Below are 27,093 nucleotides of genomic sequence, written 5' to 3' on the forward strand. Positions count from 1 at the left end.
ACTGTAAAGGACCTATTAAACACACTCCGCACTGGCTGAAACTTGCGTACACGATGTCAGAGCTGTCGTGAGATTTCATCTTTCCGAACGATCACGACCAAATTGATAAATAACTAACCCGTCTTTCATATGGACGTACGACGGGTGTACGCCTGTATACCGCCGTACGACCGTTTGATAAATGAGGGCCAATGTGTTTACCAGAGCCTTAGCTTCCATCTCACCTTTGTAGCTATGCTCTGCAGTTGATCTGGTCCCAGTGCACGGCGCTTCTTCACCGCTGGCTGCTGCAGCACACAGCCATGATGTTCCTCACTGAGAGCAGGGAGGGAGTCTCTGACCAGCCACAGAAGAGAAAAAAAGTTTAGTTGGCAGGAAACTGACAGAAAATGTCACATAGATGAGCACATCAAATATCATTAACGTTGACTCATTATCGTTAATATTAAATGCATTTTTGTTGCAGTCATGTGATGTGCACATGGGTGTGTTTTTCATTTATCCAACACGGCACAGAGAAATAATAATGATGAAAAAATATGTATTAGTACTCATCACTAATACATCCAAGACCTTTAGCATTAAGTGTTTTGGTATTAAGTAACATCAGTCAAGTTTTCTTTCCTCAAAAAACTAGAGTGATACAATGTAATTAAACTGAGAATTGAAGTTAATTAAAATAGTCAAGACTCTGTAATTTAATGATCAGTTAAAAACTAGATCTGGATGGATGGCTTAAAATGACTGATTTTAATCGCAGTATGACATGTTTTGTGGACATGTTTTGTGGAAGGATGCAAAAGGGTTACAAACACTGTTACATACAAATCTATTTACCTGATCCTCTGCACGTTGTCTGTGAAATTCTGTGTCACTCCATGGACAAAGACAGAGTCGATGGACCTCTTCTGAAGTTGGCTGTAGAGCATGTCCACATGAGGCATGATGCGGTGGAAAAGATCAAGGAAGAAGCAGAACGTATCATCCTCCAGGAGTCTCACAAAACCTCCAGCTTCTCGCACAGTGTTGGGATCGAAGTCACCCGAGTCCCTGATGGTTTCAAAGCACTGAAGAAGGTCTTCTTTGTGCTCAAACACAGTATTCACAGCACGGCTGTGGAAGTTCCACCTTACTGTGCTTGCTCTTGGAAGCCTGTGTGCCACCACTCTGTCAAGCACACTGGTCCTCTTGGGAGATCTCGAGAAAAATCCTGAGAATCCAGCCAGGTCAGAGAAGAACTGACCAACTTTTGGGATGCGGGATGTCACCTGCTGCATGATGATGTTGAGCTGGTGAGCGTAGCAGTGGACATAGTGTGCATTCTCATACACATCGCTCACCTTCTTCTGCACACCACCTGTGGCTCCTCTCATGACACTCGCACCATCATAGGCCTGGGAGATGAGCTTGCTTTTCTTGTCATCAGGGACAATGATGTTCAGTCTCTCCAAAAGTGCTGTGGCAATGGAGTCAGCTGTGGCAGACTGCAGAGGTATGAACTCAAAAAATCTCTCCTGCACATCATTCACTCTGTCTATGTGGCGGACCACAAGAACAAGCTGACATTGAGTGGAGATGTCCATAGTTTCATCAGCCTGGATGGATACCAAGTCTGCACACTGAATTTCCTCAATGATGGAGTCTCTCAAAACTGTCAGCATACAGTCAAGGAGTTCATTCTGCACTGTTTTAGATGTCCCTTTAAACACAGTAGCAGTTTGAAGGTGCTCATGGACAGCTGCATCTAGTGACGCTACAAAATCCACCAGTCCTCTGAAAACACTTGGATTTTCTGAGGTTTCGCTCTCATCGTGTCCTCTCAATGCGAGCTCAAAGGCACCACAGAACTTTATGCAGTCTATTATTTTAGACAGGACATGCCTATTTTTGTCGACCTCCTCATTGTGTTTGCGGATCCCGATCCTGTAGCCATCATCAAGCTGAGCAGCGATGTTAGCTCTCCCAAACATGCCCAGACGCATAGCATTTTCCATGCGGCTCCTGGCTTGCTCATGCCTTTTCACTTTTTCAGAAAAATGCTTTAAGTCCACCATACCTGTCTGAATCCACGCTTGATCGGTTCCCTTCGTTTGGAAAAGTAGGCAAGGGAAGCAAAATAAAGCACCTGCCTCACTGTATCCAGTCAGCCAAGCAATCCTCTCATACCAGCTCCGTGAAAAAGAGCGGGTATATTTCCTCCCTCTGTCTTCAAACCGTTGTCTAATTAAGACGTCCGGTCGATCAGGTCCGAGCTCTTTCACCCTCAATTTCTCCTGCAGTGTTCTCCTCTCGAACGGCGTTGTTTTCAGCGACTTCACTGAATTTTCTCTCTCCATTTTCTCCTTTTTTGGCCTTTCTGACTCCGACACCGTGCGATCAACGTCACTTGCTTAGTGGTTTTCACCCGCCTGCCAAATCACTTGTTCTCTGCTGCCACCTCATGGCCGGTGGTGTGTAAAGCGATCAGAGGGGAAATCCGGGCGTCGTCAGAGCGTGCCCCGATGTCTCCTATCTCTTGCACAGAAGAGGAGCGAACTGCGCATGTCAAAGTTACAACGAGAGTCAATGGGGAAAGATCTGTGCCCCCCTTGGCCAGATGTACGTAAAATATTAGGACATTTCTTTTTTTATCTGACTTTTTATTTCACATTATACATATTATTACCTCTCGTCAGACTATATTATCCATGTCTGCCCTTTTAAAACATAGTGTGTATACATGTAAAACATCTTTTAAAAACGTTTTATTAAAGGAAGGGCTGTGTGATTCTATGTGATGTGACAGGGGGGGCGGCGCCCTAGCGCCCTCTGTCGACCAGCTGCCCCTGATTGCCAGTCAAATATTCTTCTCAGAGCAGTCTTTGAAAAAATAGGATTTGTTCCCATGTCAGATGTATGTATTGTTCCATAGAGTCACATTCAGTGAGGTGAAAAGTTGTGAGTGAAGAACATTTTCCAGAACGGCAGTATTTCAAATTCTGATAACGCCATGGACATCTATTGATGATACAATCCAAGGAGAGGAGGAGGAGGAGGAGGAGGAGGAGGAGGAGGAGGAGGAGGAGGAGGAGAGGATCTTCAGGACACACGGCCTCCTCTCTGCTCTCATCTCCAGCTGCAGAGAGATGAGAGGTGATGATCAGAGTGTGTGAAGCAGTCAGGACTTCAGTCCTGTTCAGAGCAGCAGTCAGCAGCTCAGAGCTCATGAAGGACCACCACTGTCAGAACAACACAACAAGCCTGTGGCTCCTCTGATTGGCTGACTGTGTGTCCTCTGCTGTCCAATCCTGAAGCTGCTCAGCGTTCTCCTCTCACAGCCTCACTGAGAGTCAAACACTGGATCTTTGTTCTCAGTGACAGAGACTGACTGACTGTGTTTAGTCCAAACCTGCTGAAAGCAGCATGGACTCACTCCAACCATCTACTGACCTCAGAGTCTGCAGGCTGCAGTCTGGACTCTGCTGAAGATCAACCAGCTGCTGCACATCTGGATCCTGCAGCTGGTTGGAATTCAGGTTGAGATCCTTCAGGTGGGAGGGGTTGGACTTCAGAGCTGAGGCCAGAGAAGAACAGCTGGTCTTTGACAAACTGCAGCCCCACAACCTGAATAAAGAGACAAAGCAGCAGAATTAATGATGAGGAACCAATCAGATGTATTGATGGAGAAATGAGCAGTTCGAGAGTTACGAATGTAACTACGGTTCAATGAATCACGGAGGACACCAGAGGCAGTGCTTAAAGCACTGGAATGTTCCCTTTGCACATGCGTAGTTCGAGTATGTATACCAACAACGTCACTCGTGACCCCTGGGTGACCCAGGAACTGCTATAAGTTTCGGTTCTTGACCCAGGCTCGGTTCTTACGGAATGTTCTTGCGTGACCACGAGGATTCCGAGTGACGGACCGCTCTGGCGGCCCTCTGGGATTCATAGAACCATAGTTACATTTGTAACTCTCATTCTATTTCATCCCTACTGACCGCCAGAGCCGGTGCTTAAAGCACTGGAATGACATATGCCAACTCAGTCATGAGGAATCCCAGGAAATCACCTCACTGAGATGCCTCTGCAGGGCTCAGGACCACCCACAGTGGATGCGGAGGCACAACGTCCAGCCTGTAGAACCTGGAGAAGGTGCCAGGCGCGTCGTGCAGGAGGCGGCAGCACACAGTTCATCCAGGGGTGCCCCCTTCAGGGTGGCCCATGATGTAGACACCTCTCTGGTGGAATTGCAATGCACACCTTGGGGCGGAGGCTGGCCCGTGGCCTGACAGGAATGGCGAATGGTGTCAGATGTCTGCACACTGCCGTCGCAACCACGTAGCTCCTCAGAGCCCTGACTGGGCACAAGAGTGCCAGCCGGTCCCCCGAGCCACTCGGCGGGGGGTCATATTGGGCGAATCCAATAGGCTGGTTGGCCCCTGGCTTCAACCACACTTCAGGCAGGAAAGAGGCATTCGGCAACAGCATGATGCCTGCCCCATCCGAATGCCACCTGAGGCACGCCGGGTGAACAGACAGAGCGTGCAGCTCCCTCACATGCGTCACCATGGCAAGAGCCAGTTGGAACACCGTCTTGCGGGACACCCACTGCAGCTCCGCCGCTGCCAGGGGTACACAGGGAGGCTGACACAAGCTCTCCAGCACCAGATGTAGGTCCCAGGCAGGCGCCTGTGGGGCTCTGGGGGGGCGACGTCCAGGTCGTCCAGGTATAGGATCACCGTCATACCCTGTGTCTTTAGGGTTTGTGTCTTCACAACTCGGATAAAAACCCGTGGTGAGAGGGAGAGCCCGAAAGGGAGCACTCGAAACTGCCAATGGCTGCCCTTCAAATCACAGGAACCGACTGTGCTGAGGTGCAATCAGTACGTGGAAGTAAGCGTCCCTCAGATCGACCAACGTGAACCAGTCCCCTGGAGAGACGGTCCGCAATACTTCCTTCAGCGTCAGCATCCGGAATGGCAGTACCCTCAAGCAGCGGTTGAGGCCCCTCAGATCCAGTATGGGGCGAAATCCCTCAGTTCTATTTAATTTCAGTGAACCTGTAACCATGTGACTTACATCCCCTTGGGTCAGGAGCATTATGCCAAATTAACAACACCTGTGGGTGTGCGCTACACAGTATACGAATAACGCATGTGCACACACTCACCCTCTTTCTTCCTCCTGGTCATTGAGCTTGTGCCGGTATTTCTCTGTGTTCCCACGCAACTCGTCGCTGTTTTGGCTACTGTTTCCCTCGCACCCTTCAAGCGTTCTACGAGTCGTGTGTTACTGTTTGGTGAGTGGTTACTATTCGCTGTCGGCTGCTTTGGCCGACTCGATATGTTACACAGCACTTAGCCTTGTTGTGCTAATGTTACTCTGCTTGTAGCAGTTATAGTGTCGTGTCTCAAGGGCATGCCTTTGCCACCTTGGAGAGGTATCGCAGCTCTTATTAAGGTCTGCTCTCCATGTTTCTTTGATTATTCTGGCCTCTATTCAGTCCTGGCTACTGCTGTATTCAGTGTGTTTTTTCTGTGTGCTGACCCTGACAGTTCTCCTGTTGCATCATGGCTTCTGAGGGGAACCACATGGATTGTGCTCCTGAGGACTCCTTTCCACCTGCTCAGGACCCTCCTCCTCATAAGGCAGTGCAGAAGTCTGGGACTAAGCGGAAGGTGGACCAGGCCTGTGACCCCAGGGTGGACTCTTTCCAAGCTCAGTTGGATGCTATGCGTAAGACCATGGACACCATGGCTGCTGCACAACAGCATTTGCTGGATGCCCAGGCCCGCTTGCAGGCTGATGCAATCTCTCTGGCTGCTTCCGGCAGGATGGGTAAGACCAACAGCTCGGGCTGTGGCTACTCAGCCTTGATGGACGATTATGACGACAACGAGGAGCAGGCTGTTTCACTGGACGACTTTCCTTGTGACGGACATTCGTCAGTGACTTTGGATTTCTCTGTTATAGCCCTGCTGACACGTGCTGCTGGTGCTGCGGGTCTCCCTGCTCCGCCCTCTCCACCCAGGGCTTCGGCTTCGGATAGAGGCCCTGGTCGTCAGGGTCATGCTCTTTTGCCTGTTTATTCAGATTTTGTGTCCCGTCTCCGGGAGTCATGGGCACGGCCACAGGATGCTTTGACCCGACGCTATGGTGCCGCTGAGCATGGCTTAGATGGGGCCCTACATGTGGGTTCGTCATTTGCACTCCTTGCTGAGGCGTCTCCTGATGGCAGAGCTGTTCACCACCCTAATAAGAAGTGCAGGGCTACTGATGGCTTGGTGGCTAAGGCTTACCAATCTACTGCTGTGGCTTCGAGGCTGGCAAATACTAATGCTCTGTTGCTTGTGTATTTGGAGGGCCTCATCCGGGATCTGGATTCCAAGAGCCCGTCTGAATTGCTCCCTGGGCTGTCCACTGTCGTGGATACGGTTATTCAGGGAGTGGGTGCACAGGTTACGGCCCTTGGTACCCCCATGGCCCAGATGACCCTCGCTCGATGGCACATCTGGCTGAGTCAGACCGGTCTGTCGGATGCTGAGCGTGCAGCTGTTATGGGGTCGAGTGCTTCGCCTGGTCAGGTGTTTGGCCCTGTTGCTGAGGCTGCATTGGATAAATACCAGAAAGTGAGACAGCCGACCCGTCGCCAGCAGCTATCCAGACCTGGTTCTCGGCTTGCCCCGGAGAGAGGTGTGGGTTTTCAGAGATCCTTCTCGCAAGGTCAAGGTTCGTCTCAGGATTTTCAGGGTGGCTGACCTGCTTTTCTCCCACCTGACCGACTGCGGGTGTGTGGCCGCTACAGGGGCGATACATCCTCTGGTTTCCCAGGAGGTGCAGGGTGGGTTTTACTCCTCCTACTTCCTTGTCCTGAAGCGCGCAGGGGGCATCCGGCCCATTCTGGATTTGAGGCAATTGAACAGATATCTGAAGGTGCTTCCCTTCAAAATGCTCAAACTGCAGACCTTGTTTCAAGTCGCTTGGCAGGGGGACTGGTTCACAACCATGGATCTTCAAGATGCTTATTTCCACATGCCCATTCATCCCGATCATCGGCGGTACCTGCGGTTCATGTTCCAAGGTGTGACCTACAAGTACAATGTGCTGCCATTTGGCCTGTCCCCATCGCGTCGGACTTTCACAAAGTGCATCGACGCTGCACTTTCGCCTCTCAGGACACAAGGCATCCTCAACTATCTGGACGATTGGTTGGTGTGCGCTCCTTCCCTAGAGCTCGCCCACAAACACACTTCTGTTGTTTTGGCCCATATGGCCTCCCTTAGTCTACATCTCAATGTGGACAAGAGCAACCTGGTGCCCGGCAGGTCCGTGGTGTATCTGGGGTTGTTTCTGGACTCTCTCTCTATGACAGCGTGTCTGACGCCCAAGCGGGTGTCTGCCATCAGGGAATGCGCAATGAGCTGCCTGGGTCGGCGCGCTGTTCCTGCTTGGTTGTTTCAGAGGCTGCTGGGCCTCATGGCAGCTGGTGCGCAGGCGGTGCCTTTAGGGCTGTTGCACACAAGGCCACGTCAGTGTTGGTTTGTGAGCCGGAACCCGTCCATGCCGAGAGACCGATTCAAAATGCTTATTTTGCCTTTTAAAGGTCGGCAGGTTCTTGCCTGGTGGATGACCTCTCCGGCCATCATGGCAGAGGTCCCCTTGGGCCTTGGGCCACTCAGGGTGACTGTGACCACAGATGCCTCCATGACAGGATGGGGCACCGTGTGGGAAGGACGGTATGCCAGGGGGACCTGGGATCCTGTGTGTTCGACTTGGCATATAAATCTGCTGGAAATGGAGGCAGTCCATTTGGCCTTGCAGCATTTTCTGCCATTTGTAAGAGGCAGGGAAGTGATGGTGAGAACGGACAATACGGCAGTGGTGTCCTACATCAAACGCCAGGGCGGTCTGACATCTCCGTCACTGAATGCCAGGGCACCTCATCTCCTTTAGTGGGTCCAGTCAGAGGGGATGTCCTTGAGAGCTTTCTACCTTCCGGGACCTCTGAATGTGAATGCAGGTGGTTGACCAGATCTGGCGCTGCTTTAGTCAGGCCGAAGTGGATGTCTTTGCCACAGCAGACAACGCTCATTGTCTCCTCTGGTTTTCAATGATCGGCCCACCAGAGACGTTGGGGACGGATGCACTGAGCAGTCTTTGGCAGCAGGTGCTTCTTTATCCATCTCCCTGCTCTGCTCAGCAGAGTGAGGTTGTTGCAGGCCCAGGTGCTCTTGGTGGCACTGAACTGGCCTCAGAGGCCGTGGATGTCCGAGGTTTACGAGATAGTGGAGGGGGACCCATGGCAGATTCCGACTAGACTGTATCTGCTGTCTCAGGGGCAGGGCAGAATTTGGCATCCAAGACCCGAGGTGCTAAGCCTTCATGTTTGGCCCTTGAACGGCGACACTGGAGCAATCTTGGACTGAGTGGGCCTGTAACTGACACTTTGGAGGCCTCACGGGCTCCCTCCACCAGACGCCTTTATGCTTGCTGGTGGACGGTGTTTCATGAGTGGTGCCACGGTTCTGCTGTGGACCCTGTGACCTGTGACATGACAGTGGTGCTCTCCTTTCTTCATCACCTCTTGGACAAAGGTCGGTCTGAATCTTCGCTGAGAGGTTATCTCGCTATTTCTGCCCCTTATGTGCGTCATGAGGGGCTATCGCCCGGGGCTCGTCCTCTCGCAGCTAGGTTTTTGAAGGGAGTTTGGCGGCGGTGTCCCCCCAAGAGTCGCTTGCTTCCATCACGGGATCTGCAAGTGGTACTCCATGCTCTGTGTTTTCCCCCGTTTGAGCCTCTGTCTGTTTTGGACCTGTGGTGTCTCTCAATGAAGACAGTTTTCCTGCTTGCCATCTCATCTGCCCAAGAATGGGTGAGCTTGCGGCTCTCTCTGTTGGAGCGGGTTGCCTTGTAGTGAGGACAGGGTGGTTCATCTTCTGCCGAACACTGCTTTTCTGCTGAAGTTATTGCCTAGAGGCTTTGTGGCCAGGTCGTTGGTGACTGAGACCTTCTCCCCCCCCACCTCATTCTTCAGAGGAGGCAATGAGGCTTCACTGTTTGAGTCCTGTGAGGGCTCTGAGGGCTGATGTGACCCGAACTAATGCATTTCACTCGGTGGACAGCCTTTTTTAGTGTTATGGTGTGGCTGCTCAGGGCAGGCCTGTTTCGAAACAGCGCCTGGCGCACTGGATTGTCAACCTTATTGCGCTGGTGTATGAGCATTCAGGACATGCCCTCCCACGTGGGGTTGTTGCTCACTCCACATGGGGCATGGCTGCCTCCTGGGCACTGTTTAGAGGTGCTCCATAGGCTGACGTGTGTAGCACTGCTGGATGAGCATCTTCCTCAACATTTGCTAGATTCTCCAGGTTGGATGTGCCTGCTTCCACCATCCCCTCCTCTGTGTTGGGGGCTGCAATGAATGGATGACACTTTGCGTTTGTGATTACTGTGGCTTTTGTGTTACGTTGCTTATCATTGATTGGTGCCCACTTCATGTTACCGTTAAGCAATAAAGACTGTTTGACCGTTGTCAACTGTGCTTTTGTGATCTGTTTATGTCACTGGTGTCCCTGTGGGGTTTATGCACACCTTTCTCTTGACTTCTTTGGCATACTGTTGTCACATGGTTACAGGTTCACTGAAATGAAATAGAACGAAGAAGAATTCGGTTCTATGAATGAAAGTGAACCTGTAACCTTTGTAGTCACTCGTTCGGCGTTGCCTGGTTCCGTCCAGTCATTTGAAAGAGGGTGAGTGTGTGCACCCGCGTCATTCATATACTGTGTAGCGCGCACCCAAAGGTGTTGTTAATTTGGCATAATGCTCCTTGAGACAAGGGGATTTAAGTCACATGGTGACAGGTTCACTTTCATTCATAGAACCGAGTTTACATACGTAAACCATCGTTTTCTTGGGCACGAGAAAGTGCACAGAATAGAACCCCCTGGGTCCACCAGGGGGTCTACCGTCTCAATCATCCCCTTAGCCAGGAGGGTGGCCAGCTCCTGGTCCAAGGCTCGAGCCTTCACTGGGTCTCTGATGATGGTCACAGTGGCCCGGCCGGGAATGGGGTGCCAGCGTTGGAACTACAGCTGGTATCCCTGGGTCAAGGTGAAAACCACCTAGGGGGCTGTGGCCATAGCCATCCAGAGCCTCAGCTGCTGATCGGCGAAAGAACCGACGACCGGCACTCGGACATCAATGCCCGGCCCCCCGGCCACTAGGGGCGCCTGCAGGGCGGCCGCTGTCCATCTCTGAACACCGGCTCCTCCACCGTATGCCACACCCTATTCTCAGGGGTCAAGGGAAGGGGGCCCACGCTGCTGCACAACCAACAACACCAGGCACAACATGCTGAGGTCATGACCAGCAGAGAGAGCGGCCACCAGCCAGCACTCCCTCCTCCTGCCTGACTGTAACGCCACACACACGCAGGGCAATGACAGCGTGGAAGCTGAGGGAAGGGGCCCACCGCCGCCTGCACAGCAACCGCAGCTGAGCCCATTGGAGCCACGGGCACCTGGGGAAGCACACGCTAGCGCAAACGCAGAGGGAAGCTGGCAACCGGGCAGCACCACACAAGAAAAAAACAGTCGACCGGAGAAACCTGCTCCCCACTGCCCCGCAGTGGCACCACCAGTCAGAGTATCAGGTGCCCGGGACGGAGGTGCAGTAAGCTGAGGGTAGGGGGTGTGCGCCGCCTGCACAGCAAACAAAGTGGGTGCGGGAGGAAATGATCGTGGCAACGCCGAGCAAGGGTTTTGGAGAAAAACGACAGGGTGGCAGGCCGGAAACGTCGGCCACACAGCAACACCCGCTAATCAACACCAAGGAACAAGAGGCTATGCTGCAGCCTGGGTAGAACACAAAGCGACACTGCTGTGCAAAGAGCGCAGACAATGCAGGTAGCACAAGACCACAACTAACGGAGATACCGCAACAGCATAGATACTACAAATAGCGAAGTGCCGCAAACAGCGTAGGTTCCGCAAACAGTGTACTGTAGGTACTGCAACAGCGTAGCTACTAGCACAAGCAAGCTACAGCAACCACTCACCAAGGCCCAGCGCCTCAGCGGGGCCAACAACCCCGACGCGGCAGACCACACCGGCCACGTATCAGACAGCCCAGCTACTTAGCCAGCCAGGTGGAGGAAGCACAAGGGCGTACCGACGCAGGGAAGAAGCGCTCCCCATGGGACCAACCCCCACAGCCGGCGGCCATCCAAACCAAAGGGAGCGTCCACGTCCCGATGCCTTTTGTACTTCCCGATAGTAACCGCAACCTTACCGTAATCCGGTGATTGCGAATGATTTCACCATGGAGATGCCTACCGCAACAACCAAGTGTTGCGGTGGAGAATCAGGTCAGCTTCAGTTAACAGCCTTTGGAGCAGCATCTACAGCTCCAACCAGAACAGTCACAAGGCTCCCAAGAATGCAGAATAGGCATGTCCCAATGCTTCAAGCCTCGAACCAAACACAAGAACAAAAAAGGGACCGAGCCTGGGTCAGGAACAAGAACTTCTAGCAGTTCCTGGGTCACCCAGGGGTCACGAGTGACGTTGTTGATATACATACTCGGAACTACGCATGCGCGAAGGGAACATTTAAGCACTGCCTCTGGCGGTCAGTAGGGATGAAATAGAACCATATTACTGAGTCCTGATCAATGAGCTGTTGTGTTGTTGTGGACACACACATCAGTCAGCTGCTGCTGAGATCAGTCCACTCTTATCAATGCAGGATCAGAGTTTCAGATCACAGCTGCAGACAAATATTCTCCTTCTGCAACAGGAACACACAGTCAACTGACCCCAGAGTCTGCAGACCACAGAGTGGACTCTGCAGAAATCCACACAGCTGCTCAATTCCTGAATCCTGAAGAGGGTTCCTGCCCAAGTTCAGAAGTTCCAGATGTTCCAGGAGGGAGGGGTTGGACTTCAGAGCTGAGGCCAGAGAAGAACAGCTGATCTCTGACAAACTGCATCTCTCCAAGCTGAATAAAGAGAGAATGAACTGAGATTAGAGGACAAAGTCTGATGTTGAAGTGATTGACTGTATTTCCATGCAGTCAATAACCCTTTCAAAACTGGAAAATTATTAAAGCCAGGGTTGACGATCTTGGAAAACTAGCGTTAGCATGAAGCATCTCCCCAAGGCTCTGCCGAGCGAGCTCCGCCCAGCTCCCACCCCATTGGCGGAGCTCCCGTTGGGAGTGGAGACGCGGAGACGTTCACGGCGCGTGCGGTGCGCGCGGCACTTCCGCGTCCAGTGCGCTCCTAGCCTCAGCGCTTCGTTTCTTCGTTTTTCTTTATTTGCACAATGCCAAGGTATGGCGCACTGAACGGTGAGTAAACTTCCAAACATTCGTCTCCGCTGTTCTGCAACGACGCTCCATCCTTCTACGCGCGCACTGAATCAGGGTCAGTGCACGCGTACATGTACGCGCAGGGGGCAGGTCGAACGGCGAAGGGATTTGATTGGTTTAAAAAAAGGTGTCCCCTCAAGACTATTGGTTGCTGTTTGTCCCGTTGTACTCCTGCTGTAGATAGCGGATATTTTCCAAAGTACTTTAAAAACACGCTATGAATTGTTTCCCATCGGGTCATAAAGATCATTTTAACCAGTATTTAAAAAAATATATCTCATTCAAATCGCCAACCCTAGCTTTAATAACATGGTTACGCTCAGTCATATAAACATCACCAAAATCCTGAATATGTTCATATTCTGGTTTTAAAAACCTGAATTAGACTCCTGGGTTCCTCCTTTTCTAACCTGAATATTTGGTCATATCAACACATATCAGAATTTCCCCTTTGAAAGGAACATTCATTTGTGTTCTACTCATGTTCTATGCGGCAGCTGGTGCCAAATCCACCGGAAACACAAACACAGAGGTAAACAAACACAGTGAAAGTCAGACACAGTTGCAGCACCATACCACTGGAGCCAGGAGGAAACAAACGACTTCATTATACGGTGGCGTGGATGTGTATGGCACAGCACCGGCTCCATTTCCACTCTCTTCTTCACATTCTCTCCTTGTATTAAAGGGGACAGATTATGCTATTTTTCAGTCACATCATATAGGTCTCAGAAGCCCAAAAATATAATATTTAAATTTGTTTGCCCCAAATTCATCCTTTGTTCAGAGTTTCAGCAGTCTAAAAAGTCGCTCTGACGAGCCTCCTCAGAACAGGCTGTTTCTGAGCCTGCTTTCCGGTATGCACTTGAACGCGTCTGTCCATGCCTACACACACACACACACACACACACACACACACACACACACACACACACACACACACACACACACACACGGTGGGGGGCACAGTCAGGGGGAGGAGTTAAATCCACTTATTTCAGGATAAGTGGACCCAACTCAAACTCGACCGTTTCAGCAGGCATTTTCACAACATGTGGTGTAGCAAGACATGGAGGAAACAGACAATTTTCAAATTTGAAATCACAATGAGGCTACGGCAACACATACTACTATAAGAAACTCTTCACAAAGTGAAAAAAAGCATAATATGTCCCCTTTAATGAAGACAATGAGGAACAGTAGTGTTCAGTACTGCTGCTGGGTCAGAACCAGCAGCAGCCAGCAGGAGGAGAAGAGCTCTCATCAACATGCTGCAGAGCTCAGTCCACTCCCTCTCATCACTGATATATAGAGATAGAAACTTTATTTCCCTTCTTCACTAAAAACAGAAGTTTGTCTTGGACATGGCTTCATGACAGATTAAAAACACTCATTCAAACATTCAAACACAACAACAGATGGAGCTGGCGCATGTCAGCTGAGTATTTTTTCTTTGTTCCGCCTTTTGTTTTGACTTCCACCAGAAGTCGTGCTGCTCGGGGCGTTTAAAAGTGGCGCCACCTGCTGTCAGTTTGGAGCTGCTCCCTGGATCAGCGCACACACTATGAACGGGCTCCGGCCTGCTTCTCCTTGTCTCTGCTTTGGAAGCTTGGCAGATGTTTCATATGACGTTGCTCTGTGTTTCCAGCAGGCAGCATCAGAAATTAACCTCAGGTCTCAGCTGTGATCAGTGGAGGACATGTCAACTGCCAAGGTTACTGGACAGAAAGCCAACAAGTCCAGAATCTGCAGAGTTGCTGAGAGTCTGGAGCTCCAGCTGGGAGATCAGTGACAGCTTGATCCAGGAGAGATCAGCCTGCTCTGAAAGCTGAAGGTCAACATGGAGCGTGTCAGAGGTTCACAGTCAATGATCCACTGCAGCTCCTTTCTTCTTCTAGCAAGCTTTGAAATGTGGAGCTGCACACGGCTCTGCCTCCGTCACAGGACTAAATAGCAGAGAAGAAGCTCCGTTTCTCCTGGAGATCCTCAGAGTGGATCACTCTCTGATCAGCCGACCCCGTGTTTCCACCGGACGCGACACAAATTTTTCGCGTGATGACATTACATACAAGCTCAATGTAATGACGCGATTGTTGCTCAATCTTGAGCGGCGAGCGATGACGTGGCGAGTGACAAGTGTTTCCAGCGAAAATTTGCATGCCAGTGGACTTGCACTGCCACTCGCCGCTGCTCCCCGCCTGATGATCGCTGCCCGTTGCTTCATTGCTTGATGCTCGAGTTGAAATAATTAAACTTTTCAAGCGAATTCGCGCCAGGACAGCCTATCAGCGTGGAAGTCTTCACGGACGTGCTGATGCAGGGCATGCAGGGCTCCGACCACACAGAACAGTTGGCGTGATGCCAAGGCGAGCGGCGTGTGGTGTGCCTGATTTCATTTGTTCACCGCTTCAGGTGGAAACCAGATGTCAGCCTGAAGTAGCGCTGGAACCAGCCATGGTCTGGGCGCGGCTCCTGCAGAAGATGGGGGAACTCACCGAGCTCATACCGCCTCCCTAGGGCAGCATGCAGCCAGAAGCGATGCCGGCGCCTCGGCCGCAGCCGGAGCTGACTTCCTCATGCCAAATACAGAGCAGCGATGGTGTCAGGCGGAGCATCTCAATCTCAACCTTTATTTGTAAAAACACTTCTCATATTCATAAAAACAACGCAAAGTGCTGAACAGTAAAAACAGTCATAAAAACAAAAAAGAACAAAAACCGCACGATCGATCAGTACACACACACACACACACACACACACACACACACACACAGACAGCTGGGTGCACACAGGACTGTGGGACAAACCGCACCAGCGATAAAACTCGAGCGTCTAGCGCGGCGCGATTTCATTTGTTGTGCGAGTGCAGTCACGTTCACCGTGTCCTGGAGAAACACGGCGTGATGTCTGCACTTCAGTGTCAACACAACTTTCACTGAAACACACTCAAACATGGAGTCTAACCTCAGGGTCTTCAGGCGACAGCGTGGACTCTGCAGAAAACCACACAGCTGCTCAACTCCTGAATCCTGCAGAGGGTTCTGGCTCAGGTCCAGATGATTCAGGAGGGAGGGGTTGGACTTCAGAGCTGAGACCAGAGAAGAACAGCTGATCTCTGACAAACTGCAGCTCTTCAACCTGAATAAAGAGAGAAAGCAGCAGAATCAATGAGGAGGAACCAGTCAGATGTATTGATGGAGAAATGAGCAGCTCCACATTACTGAGTCCTGATCAATCAGCTGTTCTGTTGTTGTGGATCTTCATTACACACAACATTCACACTCCTCCTCATGTCCACACACACACACCAGTCAGCTGCTGCTGAGCTCAGTCCACTCTCTCACTGCAGGATCAGCAGTGGTGGGCACAGCTAACCAAAAAGTTAGCTTCGATAACCGTTCTTCCGCTAACTGAAAAGTTAGCTTCGATAACGCTAAACCGATAAACTGCTCAAAGATTTAGCTGAAGCTAACGATAACCGCTAACCACTAACGCCTGGTTCACACAGGACACGCCGCCCGCGGAAGCGGCAGCGCCGCGCACTGAGTTTCGGATCGCCGCCCCTGTTAACCTATCTGACAGGAGCTGCGGGGTAGCGCTGCGCGTGCGGAGCGGCTCGCGCTCTGCAGCGCGCCCACTCCGCTCCTCTATTTTCTCCGCGAGCCCCGAGCGCCGAGAGCGCATAGGGGATTATATGTTGACGTCGCACCATGACGCAAGCATGTACGCGAGTCATCCAAATACCCCTAGAATCTTGAGTTCCAGGGCTTTCTAACAGTTTTTTAATCGTTTCAATAGGACAAACGGGGCGGGAGTTCTATGCATTACAAAATCCATGTTTTTTCGAAACAATTTTTGGCGTTTTTTTAACCGTACAGAAGAGACTTTTCATTACTTTGCACAGTAACGGAAGCCAACCCAGTCTCACGGCAATTCGTGCTATGAGTCACGTAAATTAATCTATTGAATCGCGTCCGGGAGCATGATTTGCACTTTTTTTTCGTGTCCCACGTCACTCTTTTTAAACTACTACATTTCAATGAGAGTCGCCTGGCCACGCCCCCCTCGCGATTAAACGAGGCATAAGCTATTGTTTCTTTTATCCAGACACTCAAATAATATCCAGCATTACTGTTATTGCCCTGTCCACGCTGAAGGTAACTTTAAAGATGTGTGCAGCCACATAGCTGAACAGGAAAATGCTGGAAACATCGCGATCATATCCACTCAAATATAAAAGGGGAGAAAAAAATTATCCACTCTCTGTATGGTGGAAATACATATTGGCGATCTACGTGGTTACATTCTCAGTTCAAATGTGTTCAATAGTGAGCAAAGTGACATAACAAAGCGACTTTGACCGGGGAGGAACGGACATGCAGCGCAGGAGGCACCTACGACTGGTTACCGGCAAGTTGTAGTTCTATCTTCAAAATACCCCTTATCCCTAAGTAGAAGAGTAAAACACAAAAAAAGTACATTTAGGGGTTTAGAGTGATGAGGAACATGCTTCTTTGTATTATTTTTTGAAATGAAACTGACATACATAAGTGAAATTTAGTTCTTACCACATATCGTGATGCCCCCTGCTGACGATAATATCAAGTCAAACCTGACAGGATAGTGGAGTTCAAGAGCTTTGTATAACAGTTGCTCCCATGATTCTAGCATTTTTCATTGTCAAAATAGAAGCTTTAAAAGAAGAACCAAAGTCAAAGTTCAAAGGTCAATATCTCTGAGCAGGAGCAAATTCAAACTTCCAGTCTGCCATAATTTTACTCCCCTGATCAAGTCCTTTACAGCATGTTGGCAGATGCGGACTTTCGGTCTCAATAACTCTTTTAACAAAACGTCAGTAACATACAAAGGGCGCCTCCATCCCATCGTTGTGAGGTGGACTACATGCTGCAAGCTCATTTTCATTAAAAGTATCTGTCTATCAAGCAGCAGAAGCAAAATTGTTTTCGATTAGGAGCCGTTGGTGCTGCGGGGTTCAGGGACCGTCTACAATTTACAAGACGCTGCAACAGTGAAGACAAATGCCACCAAAAAAAAAAAAAAAAAGACAGTACAGGGATTCGCTGCAGTGTCACCAGAATCACTACAATCTTAAGTAATTCTGTAGTTAACCTTAGTAATTCTGAGCACTTTTCTTTTTTATAATAAAAACTGTTGTAGTTTAGACAAGCTATTAATATTGAAAAGGTGAGTGTATGGCAGTTATTTCAATTCCCTGTCCCAGTAATATTTGTTTGTTGTTGCTCACTCTTTTTTCTGTTTATTGCAGTAATTCTGAACACTTTTATTTTTCTTCCTGGTTGAAGCAGCTTTGTTTGAATCTATAACAATAACATAACTGTATTTAAGTGTAAAGTTAAAGCTATTTATATTGAAAAAGGTGAAACTTACGTTTATTTGACAGTGATTTCATATTTCTTAAATAAAAGGTAAACATTTAATTTATTGTAGCTTTTATTTCTAAAATGTTATACTGGAGGAGCTTCCTGGATAAATAATTTCTAGTTTTACAGGTAGTACATTATCTACATGATTCTTAACAGTTTTTCTAAGGTTTTTGTATTATTTATATCGATATCGGACTTATACTGTATCGACCGAAATTAAGACCTATATTGTGATAACATTTTTGGCCATATCGTCCAGCCCTATATCAGCTACATTTTTTCATCCGTCACCAGTGTTATCATAAAGTCAGCTCGTCTACCGTCTTCATATGTCTACCGTGGTCAGACGGCCAGGGGTGGCCGGCGCGTGTGTCCGGTCGCCTGCCTGCAGAGCCGAGCCTGGAGGCTAGGCCGCTGGGTCGGGAGAACCGTCCGAAACAGCGGCCGCGCTGGGTGCCGTGCTGGGCGGGGGGCCTCCATGGCCTTTTGGTCCGGGGTTGGATGTTCAAAGCTCTGCTCTGTTCTGCTCTGATGGGATCTGCTGTGCTTAGCTCTTCTCTTCAACTTAGCCACAATTAGCTCGGATGCTGGAGCCTCTCCCGTCAGCGGTTGTGCGTGCCCCGCAGCCCACGCACAGCACTCCTTGCCCGGCTTGGAGACCTCCAGAGACTCTCGGTGAGGAGAGACTTCCAGGAGCGCCCCGGGGTTGGATGCTCAAAGGTCTGCTCTGCTCTGATGGGATTTGCTGCGCTTGGATCTTCTCTGACACCTCGCTAACTTAGCCACAATTAGCTTGGATGGGAACGTCGCGGAGCTCCTCTCCACCTCCGTGGTTATGCGGCAGGTCCCCGTGCGCTCCGCAGTCGGCACAGAGCGCGTCTCCGCCCGGGAGCAGAGATCCAGAGCTCTCCCATCAGCCTCCGTGGAGCAGCTCCAGGCCGTTTACCCAATCGGCCCCTGGAAGCCGTGGCCTGCTTCACGCGCCTCCGTGGAGCAAGCCGCGGCGGGCGGAGACGCGCTCCGTGCCAGCCGCGGAGCGCGCGGCGAACCGCCGCATAACCAGGGAGGCACGTGAAGCAGGCTGCAGCGCGGCTACTGGAGCTTTCCCGTCACCTCCGTGGAGCAGCTCTTTGCCATTTACCCAATCGGCCCCAACTCGGCCCCTGGAAGTCAGGCACCCGGGCACCGTGACAGCCATGGCCGACTCAAAGTGCCTCTCTGCTGGGGAGAGGAGCTTTGCAACGTTCCCATCTGAGCTAATTGTGGCTAAGTTAGCGAAAACTGTCAGCTGACCCAGCTGAAGACAGTAGACGAGCTGTCTTTATGATAACACTGGCGATGGATGAAAAAATACAGCCGAAATGAGCGACTTAGCAGACATTATGTACCACGCTGAAGCTCCCCTGCCGTGGCCCCCGCTAAATCGGTTGGATCTAAATAACTTCTGGAGGACTCCGAGGTGCACGATGTTTGTCTGAGTGAGTATATGAGCATGCACACACCTATAAATAATATCCAGGTGTCAAAAAACCGGAGTTGCCCTTTAATATTCTATGCATTTGAAATGTAAATACTTGACTTGGTTTTTCTATCCATTTATTAAGCCCCAAAAAACCTGTGAAGCTCTCCAAAATTACACAGAAGATGATGTGAGCAGTGCCTCAAACAGTGATGAAGAAAATGAGGAGGTGGAAGACTTACCCACAATTTCTTGCAGGACTGACATTCAAGAGGTAAATCCATAAACATGGACAGTGATACCAAGCACTCTGAACTCCCCTTACATAAGACCAATGACATTTTAAGATGAAGTAATGGGCCAATGTTAGACATTTTGTGAGTTTTAAAATGTAGGGGTTATGGTTGTCAAAAAATCAATTCATCAACACCAAATCAATACTAAAGCTGCTATTGAGACAAGTAATTCCATTTTTCTGGGATCAGTACTTTGTCATTTTAAATAGGCTCCCTCCCAATGCTGCATGCCATTAACTTCCACATTTGCTTCATCCTTCCAAAGAATAGGGGACAAATGCTGCATTGCATCATTTCCTTACCTTAAACTTCAAGTAATTCTTTTGTTTGTTATTACATTGTAGGCCTTCAATGATTTTGGCCAAAGTACCACAGAAGATGAAGAAAATGGGGAAGATGAGGAAAACTCAATTACAGATTATAAAGCGGTAAATTCATACTTCACCCAAATTTTAGCTTGAGTGAATTAAATTCCAACGGTAACAAATAGTCTTTACTGATCTTTTTTTTTTTTTTTTTTCCCGCCTGTAGAATGAAGAATACCTGTCAGATTCTGAAATGGTCTCCGACAGCAGAGCAGCTGAAAACAGCGTAAGTGATTGTCCTTAGGAGTCATTTTCTGCTTTAATCATACACTGTAAAATAGCAGTCAGTGATTACCTTGACTTTGTTAAAACTAGTCAACATACAGATAAGGGCTCCGGAAATTCCATTCTCAGTAGACTTCACATATGCAAAGTATTTGGCTGACAAAAAGTTTGCCTGTTTGTACGCACCAAATACATATTGTTGGCACATTTTTACTGTAAAATTGTTTCATATCATACAATGTGATATCCTGGATTTTTTCACATTCTGTCTCTCACAGTTGAAGTGTACCTGTGATTAAAATTACAGACCACTCTTATCTTTTTAAGTGGGGGGACTTGAAGATCTTTTTGGCTGCCAAAGACCTTTTAGCCCCACTGCAGGTTTTAACTCCTCTTCTGGTCATTATTGGTCACAGGCTCATCATTCTTAACATCCAAGTGTCTGTCTTTACACAAGCAGCATCAACCTAAAGTTTTCCTTTCACGTTGTATATTTTTCTTTCATATTCTCCTTATAGAACCACATGGTTGTGTAACCACGAACATGATTGATTTAAAAAAAAAAAAGTTGTCATTACTATTCTCTGAAAAAATGTCATGATTAAATCAAAAATTCTGTCAGGATGTGGAAACTTATGAGCACAACTATTCTCACCTAGGACAGAGGAGGAGGAGAGGGCGGAGGAGGAGGAAGAGGAGAGGGCGGAGGAGGAGGAGGAGGAGAGGACCGAGGAGGAGGAGGGGACGTCGGAGAGGATGGAGGAGAATCTGGAGAAGCTGAAAAGCCTTTGTATCCAGGTGCAACAGTTTCAAAAGGGGAAACATTACTGATGCTGATGTCTTTTCTGCTACGGCACAATTTATCGGGAGAAGCAGTTACTAATTTACTTGAAATGCTCAACATAATGCTTCCTGGTATGATTCCTCCATCACATTACATGCTCCAGAAAGAATTTGGAAGGCCATCTTCATATGAACTTCATTTTTATTGTGAACACTGTTTAAAGTACTTTGGTGTTCAGGCTGACTGCCCCCATCAATGTGACTCCTGCAATGAACTGTTTGATGTGGATGCTTGCCTGAAGAAAGGCATCTATTTTCTTGTGTTACCTCTGCGTGCACAGATTCAACAGCTTCTGAAAGAACACAGTTTGAGTCTTAATCGGCATTATACAAAGTTGGGGATTGTCTCTGATGTACAGTCTGGTGAAGAGTATAAGAAATTATGTGACAGTGGTGTTCTTGGGAAAAATGACTTAACTTTAATATGGAATTGTGATGGAGCACCAGTATTCAAAAGTTCCAAATGCAGCATTTGGCCAATTCAGTGTCAGGTCAATGAACTGTCCCCAGACTTGAGAAAAAAAAACATTTTGATGCCAGCATTATGGTTTGGGCCAGGTAAGCCCTCTATGTTTACATTACTAGCACCATTTGTTAAAGAAGCATCTTTATTGGAGACTGAAGGTGTTGCCTGGAAAGACAAGCAGGGAAACCATTGCGTTTCTAAAGTATTTGTGGTTATTTGTAGTTCTGATTCTGTGGCTCGTTCTTTACTTCGTAACACAAAGCAGTTCAATGGTTTTTATGGCTGTGATTTTTGCTATCACAAAGGCGGCAAAACATATCGGTACAATAGACCGGAACCTCCCTTGCGTAATGAGAAGGATCATTTTAGTCATGCAATGTCGGCAACTGTGGAAGAGCCAGTGTTTGGAGTCAAAGGCCCTTCTCCTTTAATGAAGCTTGGTCACTTTCAAATGATAAATGGTTTCATTCCTGAGTACCAACACAATGTGTGCCTCGGTGTGACTCGACAACTGTCTTCACTATGGTTTGATACAGTAAACAGTGATGCTCCCTGGTACGTGGGGAAACAAACAAAAGAAATTGATTCGAGACTAGAAAACATAAAGCCTCCTGTTGAAGTAACTAGAACCCCAAGATCTATCACTGAAAGAAAGTTTTGGAAGGCTTCAGAGTGGCGTGCCTTTCTCCTCTTCTATGCCTTGCCTGTATTGAAAGGAATTCTTCCTGCTAAATATTGGAACCATCTGTTCCTTTTGGTGTTCAGCATATATACATTACTGCAGGAAAAGATCAAGACCAGAGCCATAATGATGGCAGAACTGGCACTTAAAAAGTTTGTTATTGAGTTTCAAAGATTTTATGGAAAGGATCACATGATTTTTAATATACACCTACTTACACATGTAACACAAAGTGTCAAACACTGGGGCCCTTTATGGGCAACTTCAACATTTCCATTTGAGTCCAATATGGGCACTCTACTTAAACACTTTCATGGTACACAATATGTCCCGTCGCAAATAGTTAAAAAATTTCTGTTGTGGAGAGAACTGGCAGAAAAAGCCAAAAACGCCATCACATCTGAAAAGGTTGAGTCATTTGTTGAAAAACTCTATGTATATAACAGAAGAACAGAGAAATGTGTTGTTTTAAATGGAAGTGTCAAGGGCTTTGGTCATCCTTTATGTCAAGATGATATTACAGATCCACATCGTCTCGCCATTTCTAGGTTATTTCCAAATATAAGCGAGTATTTTTGGTATTTCAAACGTTTTTTAGTTGATGGAGTTTTGTTTCACAGTAAGATCTATGATCGTCTAAAGAAAAGATTTAACAGTGCTGTGTTATTGAAAGATGGGCAGCTGGGTCTGATTGAATACTTGGTTGCATTTAAAGAAATGTGTGAACATGAAGGCCCTGGATCTTGTGAATGTGTCAGAAAATGTTGTGTGTTAATAGAGGAACTGGAAAAATCACACAGAACTTTGTGTAGAGATCCCCAGATAAATGTGGAAAGCACATTTTGTCATGAAGTGAAAAAAACTGGGAGATTGATTGCCATATGGCCTGAAGCTATAATGATGAAATGTGTAGTTGTTGAAACAGCTTTTAAAATGTATGTGATACCTTTGCCCAATAAATATGAACGGGACTGAAAGGTAACATTTTGTTTTTCCCTTTCGACAATTGGTAGTTTCATGGTACACAATATGTCCCGTCGCAAATAGTTAAAACATTTCTTTTGTGGAGAGAACTGGCAGAAAAAGCCAAAAACGCCATCACATCTGAAAAGGTTGAGTCATTTGTTGAAAAAACTCTTATGTATATAACGGAAGAACAGAGAAATGTGTTGTTTTAAATGGAAGTGTCAAGGGCTTTGGTCATCCTTTATGTCAAGATGATATTACAGATCCACATCGTCTCGCCATTTCTAGGTTATTTCCAAATCTAAGCGAGTATTTTTGGTATTTCAAACGTTTTTTAGTTGATGGAGTTTTGTTTCACAGAAAGATCTATGATCGTCTAAAGAAAAGATTTAACAGTGCTGTGTTTTTGAAAGATGGGCAGCTGGGTCTGATTGAATACTTGGTTGCATTTAAAGAAATGTGTATGATGAAATGTGTTGTTGAAACCGCTTTTAAAATGTATGTGATACCTTTGCCCAATAAATATGAATGGGACTGAAAGGTAACATTTTGTTTTTCCTTTTCTAAAATTGGTACAGTCACAAAAATAAGGCACATGAATGATGTGGTATTGTCACAAACTAGAAAGCTGGATTTTTAATTATTGTATTTTAATTAATTTTAAACCATGCATAACAAGATTTCAAGAGTGGAAAAATGTACTGTATTACAACAGCATTAGTTGTACAATTTTTAATTACACTGTAACTACAAATGGCAGTATGGGCTAAATTGTAATATTTTAACTTTCTTTAAAGAGACAAAACTGAAACAAGTGTACTGATCTATGCAAATATGCTTTTAGTATAGTTTTCTGTAAACCCAGAGTATACTTAACATTAACTTGGCAAAGTATATCTTGTATAAGTACATAAGTAGTAGACTTGAAGTTTACTATAAGAGTACTATCTTATTTCTTAGTATACTCAAAGTATACTTGAATATACTACTTTTTGGTAAGGGGTATCATGCTTAGTCTCATGACATATTTTTAATTTTCCCTCTTTTGGAACCAGCCTTGTTTGACATGTACATTTCAGGGACACATGTGAGGCTCGACAGGATGAAACCTGATTGAATTGAATTTATCTCAAATATAGTGGCCAAATTCTTCATTGAGAACGTTGTTTGAACTTACTGGAATGCTTTGTTGTCATTTTGGGTCTCTTCTTAAAATCTACACAGTTGATCCTCACATGTACGAGAGGCGTTCAAGTACCCTTGGAAATTAGCTTCCGCTAATGTGTAAATTTAGCAGAAGCTAATTAGTCCATTAATGTTTTTCAAAGTTAGCTGAACAGCTAATCCGCTAATGAAAATGTTAGCTTCGCTAATTAGCGGTTAGCTGATTAGCGGACTGCACCCACCACTGAGAATCAGAGTCTCAGATCACAGCTGCTGACAAACATTTCTCCTTCTACAACACACACACATACACACACACACACACACACACATACACACACACACACACACACACACACATACACATAATTACTGTGATAACAGATCATAGATCAAACACATAACAGATCAAAAGTAAATGTATTCCTACAGAGCCTGGATCAAGTGGAGTTCCCCGTCCCACAGAGTGAAAATCAAAGGTCAAATCAATCAACCAACCAATTGTTGGTCGCCACCCGCTTCCAAAGAAGAAGAAGCACATATCTGAACTGCAAACATCTGCCTCTTCTTATTTGGAGCAGGTGGCGACCAAAAATTTTGTTGCACAGTGCCACCTTCTGTGTCTCTTGGTGAATGTATTTCAGTTTACTTAATGATCACCGTATTCACTTCAGAGATCTGTAAAACCGCAACAGCACGTATTTTGCAACACCAGGCTGTGGTGGAGGAGAGGCATGAGCGGACCATGAGGAAATATTGGTGAAAATAATGAGCTTTTGGACGATTAAAGCCGTTTTGGGAGCCGGCGCCAGGGATGCCCCATTGGCTAACAGTCTATGGAGGTCTGCAGCTCGACTATGGATCTAACTTTCTCCCGAACCACTTTTCAGATCAGAAAATCCTTCTGAGTGAGTATATTGTTATACATCTTTCTATAAACAACATGACAACTGTTTCAACCGAACTTATCCTTTAAACATGTTTTTTTTTCCTAAAGTAATGCAATAGTTACTTTGCCTAGTAATTAGTTACTTTTAAATAGGGCTGTCAAAAATAACGTGTTAATGACGTTAATTAATTTATGTGATCAATCTTATTAAAATTTTTAACGCAGTTTAACGCATGCGCATCATGACAAGCGGTGCGGCGTGCAGCTCGCGGAGCAGCGACGTGCAGAGCGTGCAGCGCGCGGAGCGGTGCAGTGTGGTGACGCGCGGAGCGGTGCGGCGTGCAGCGCTATGCGGCGACGTGCTAGGCGGAGATGCGCGGTGCGCAGCGCGGTGCGCAGCGCGCGGAGTGGTGCGGTGACGAGTGGAGCACATACAAATACACTACACACACTGACATTATATTATGGTGTGCATGTTTTAGTTTTTTGAATATTTATTTTATTTGGAGCCTTAAATAAAAAAACACATCACGTGTTGAATATATATAATCATGTCCTGTAGTTTTTTGTTAATGCAACACAGGAAAAAAAGGGTATATTTCAGACATACTTGGAAATTGCGATTATTTGTGATTAATCATGATTAATTAATTTGTAAGCTATGATTAATCTGATTAAAATTTTTAATCATTTGACAGCCCTACTTTTAAAATATTTTAACTCTGTTACTTTTGTGAAGAGGCAACTGGTAAATATAACTAATTGCTTTTCAGAAGTAACTTGCTCAACACTGGAGATAAATACACATGATTTAAGTGTGATAAAGTCATTTAAGTGTAAGACATATGGACATTATTTAAGTGTGAGACATGTGGAATATTCCATACATTTTAAGTTATTTTTGTTGCCAATAAAAGAAAAAAACAACATGATTGAATATATATTTTATACTGTAACAGGCCCACAGATACTCCACATTTGTTTTTTGTTTGTTCGTTTTTTTCTTTTTTTTTTTTTTTTTTTGGTTTTTGTGTTGTCTGTCATTCCTTAATTTCTGTGAAAATTGCAAATTTCCAATAGTTTTGAACGCCTCACTGACAAGCTGCTGCAGACGTTACTGGAGAGCAGCAGCAGCAGAGACAGTCAATGAGAGGAGCTACCGGTGAGCACTGAGGCTGAAGAATAATGAAGCCCCGCCTTAGAAATTTACCACCAGCCACAACTTACAAACCCCTTCGAGACGCTCAGCCAGTCCGAGACCAAGAGACCCAAGACCAAGACCACAAAAAAGTGGTCTCGAGACAAAGACCGGTCTGGAAAACTACAATTCTATTCAGTGTTTATGTAGTCCTAAAACTCAATATTCTGTGGGCCTTGAAGGTTCAGTGAAAATGTCTCAAAACTCTGGCAGTATGGAGCTGTCTGCTCTGAACATGCTGCAGTCAATGAGGTAATATGATTTCCTTTTCATTTAAATTCAACAATTATGCCTTTTTGTTCATGCATTATTCTGTTTGCAGAGTCCAGTCGGAGGGGCTTAGGGAGTAAAACTTCAACAGAGTTTTGAGAGTTTAGCTGAAAGTACAAATGTAGGTACTGGGAGAGCGAACTGACTGCAAACACATTGCTGTTTGGTTTGTTGGCAATGATCAAGGAGCAATGGAGGAGCTCAGAACGAACCAGTGCCATCTGGAAATATTGTAGATACTTTCTTTTTGTGCATTTTTCAAATTTGGAAGTGTTTTTTGTTCTTCTTTTGTCACTGCAGTTTATCGAGCGCTGAAATAAACACCTTGAACAGTCACCTTCGACCACACCATATTTGTTGAGACCTTTTGTGGAAAGAACACCGTCACACTGAACTGACCCCAGAGTCTGCAGACCACAGAGTGGACTCTGCAGAAAACCACACAGCTGCTGAACTGCTGAATCCTGAAGAGGGTTCCAGCTCAGGTTCAGAAGTTCCAGATGTTCCAGGA

General features: G+C 47.0%; 1 protein-coding gene across 1 annotated transcript in view; it reads right to left on the bottom strand.

Moving 5' to 3' along the window:
- The window catches only part of LOC115395813 (ribonuclease inhibitor-like), a gene marked incomplete at its 5' end in the record, with an annotated part of 37,778 nt that overhangs the window by 1,434 nt on the left and 9,251 nt on the right, over positions 1-27,093 (bottom strand). Inside the window, 4 exons of the mRNA XM_030101469.1 lie at positions 225-336; positions 838-3,115; positions 3,430-3,603; positions 15,319-15,492. Of these exons, the coding sequence (XP_029957329.1) occupies positions 3,106-3,115; positions 3,430-3,603; positions 15,319-15,492 (358 nt within the window). The remainder of the gene's footprint in view (positions 1-224; positions 337-837; positions 3,116-3,429; positions 3,604-15,318; positions 15,493-27,093) is intronic.

Source organism: Salarias fasciatus, chromosome 10 (assembly GCF_902148845.1).
Source record: "Salarias fasciatus chromosome 10, fSalaFa1.1, whole genome shotgun sequence".
Taxonomy (NCBI): domain Eukaryota; kingdom Metazoa; phylum Chordata; class Actinopteri; order Blenniiformes; family Blenniidae; genus Salarias; species Salarias fasciatus.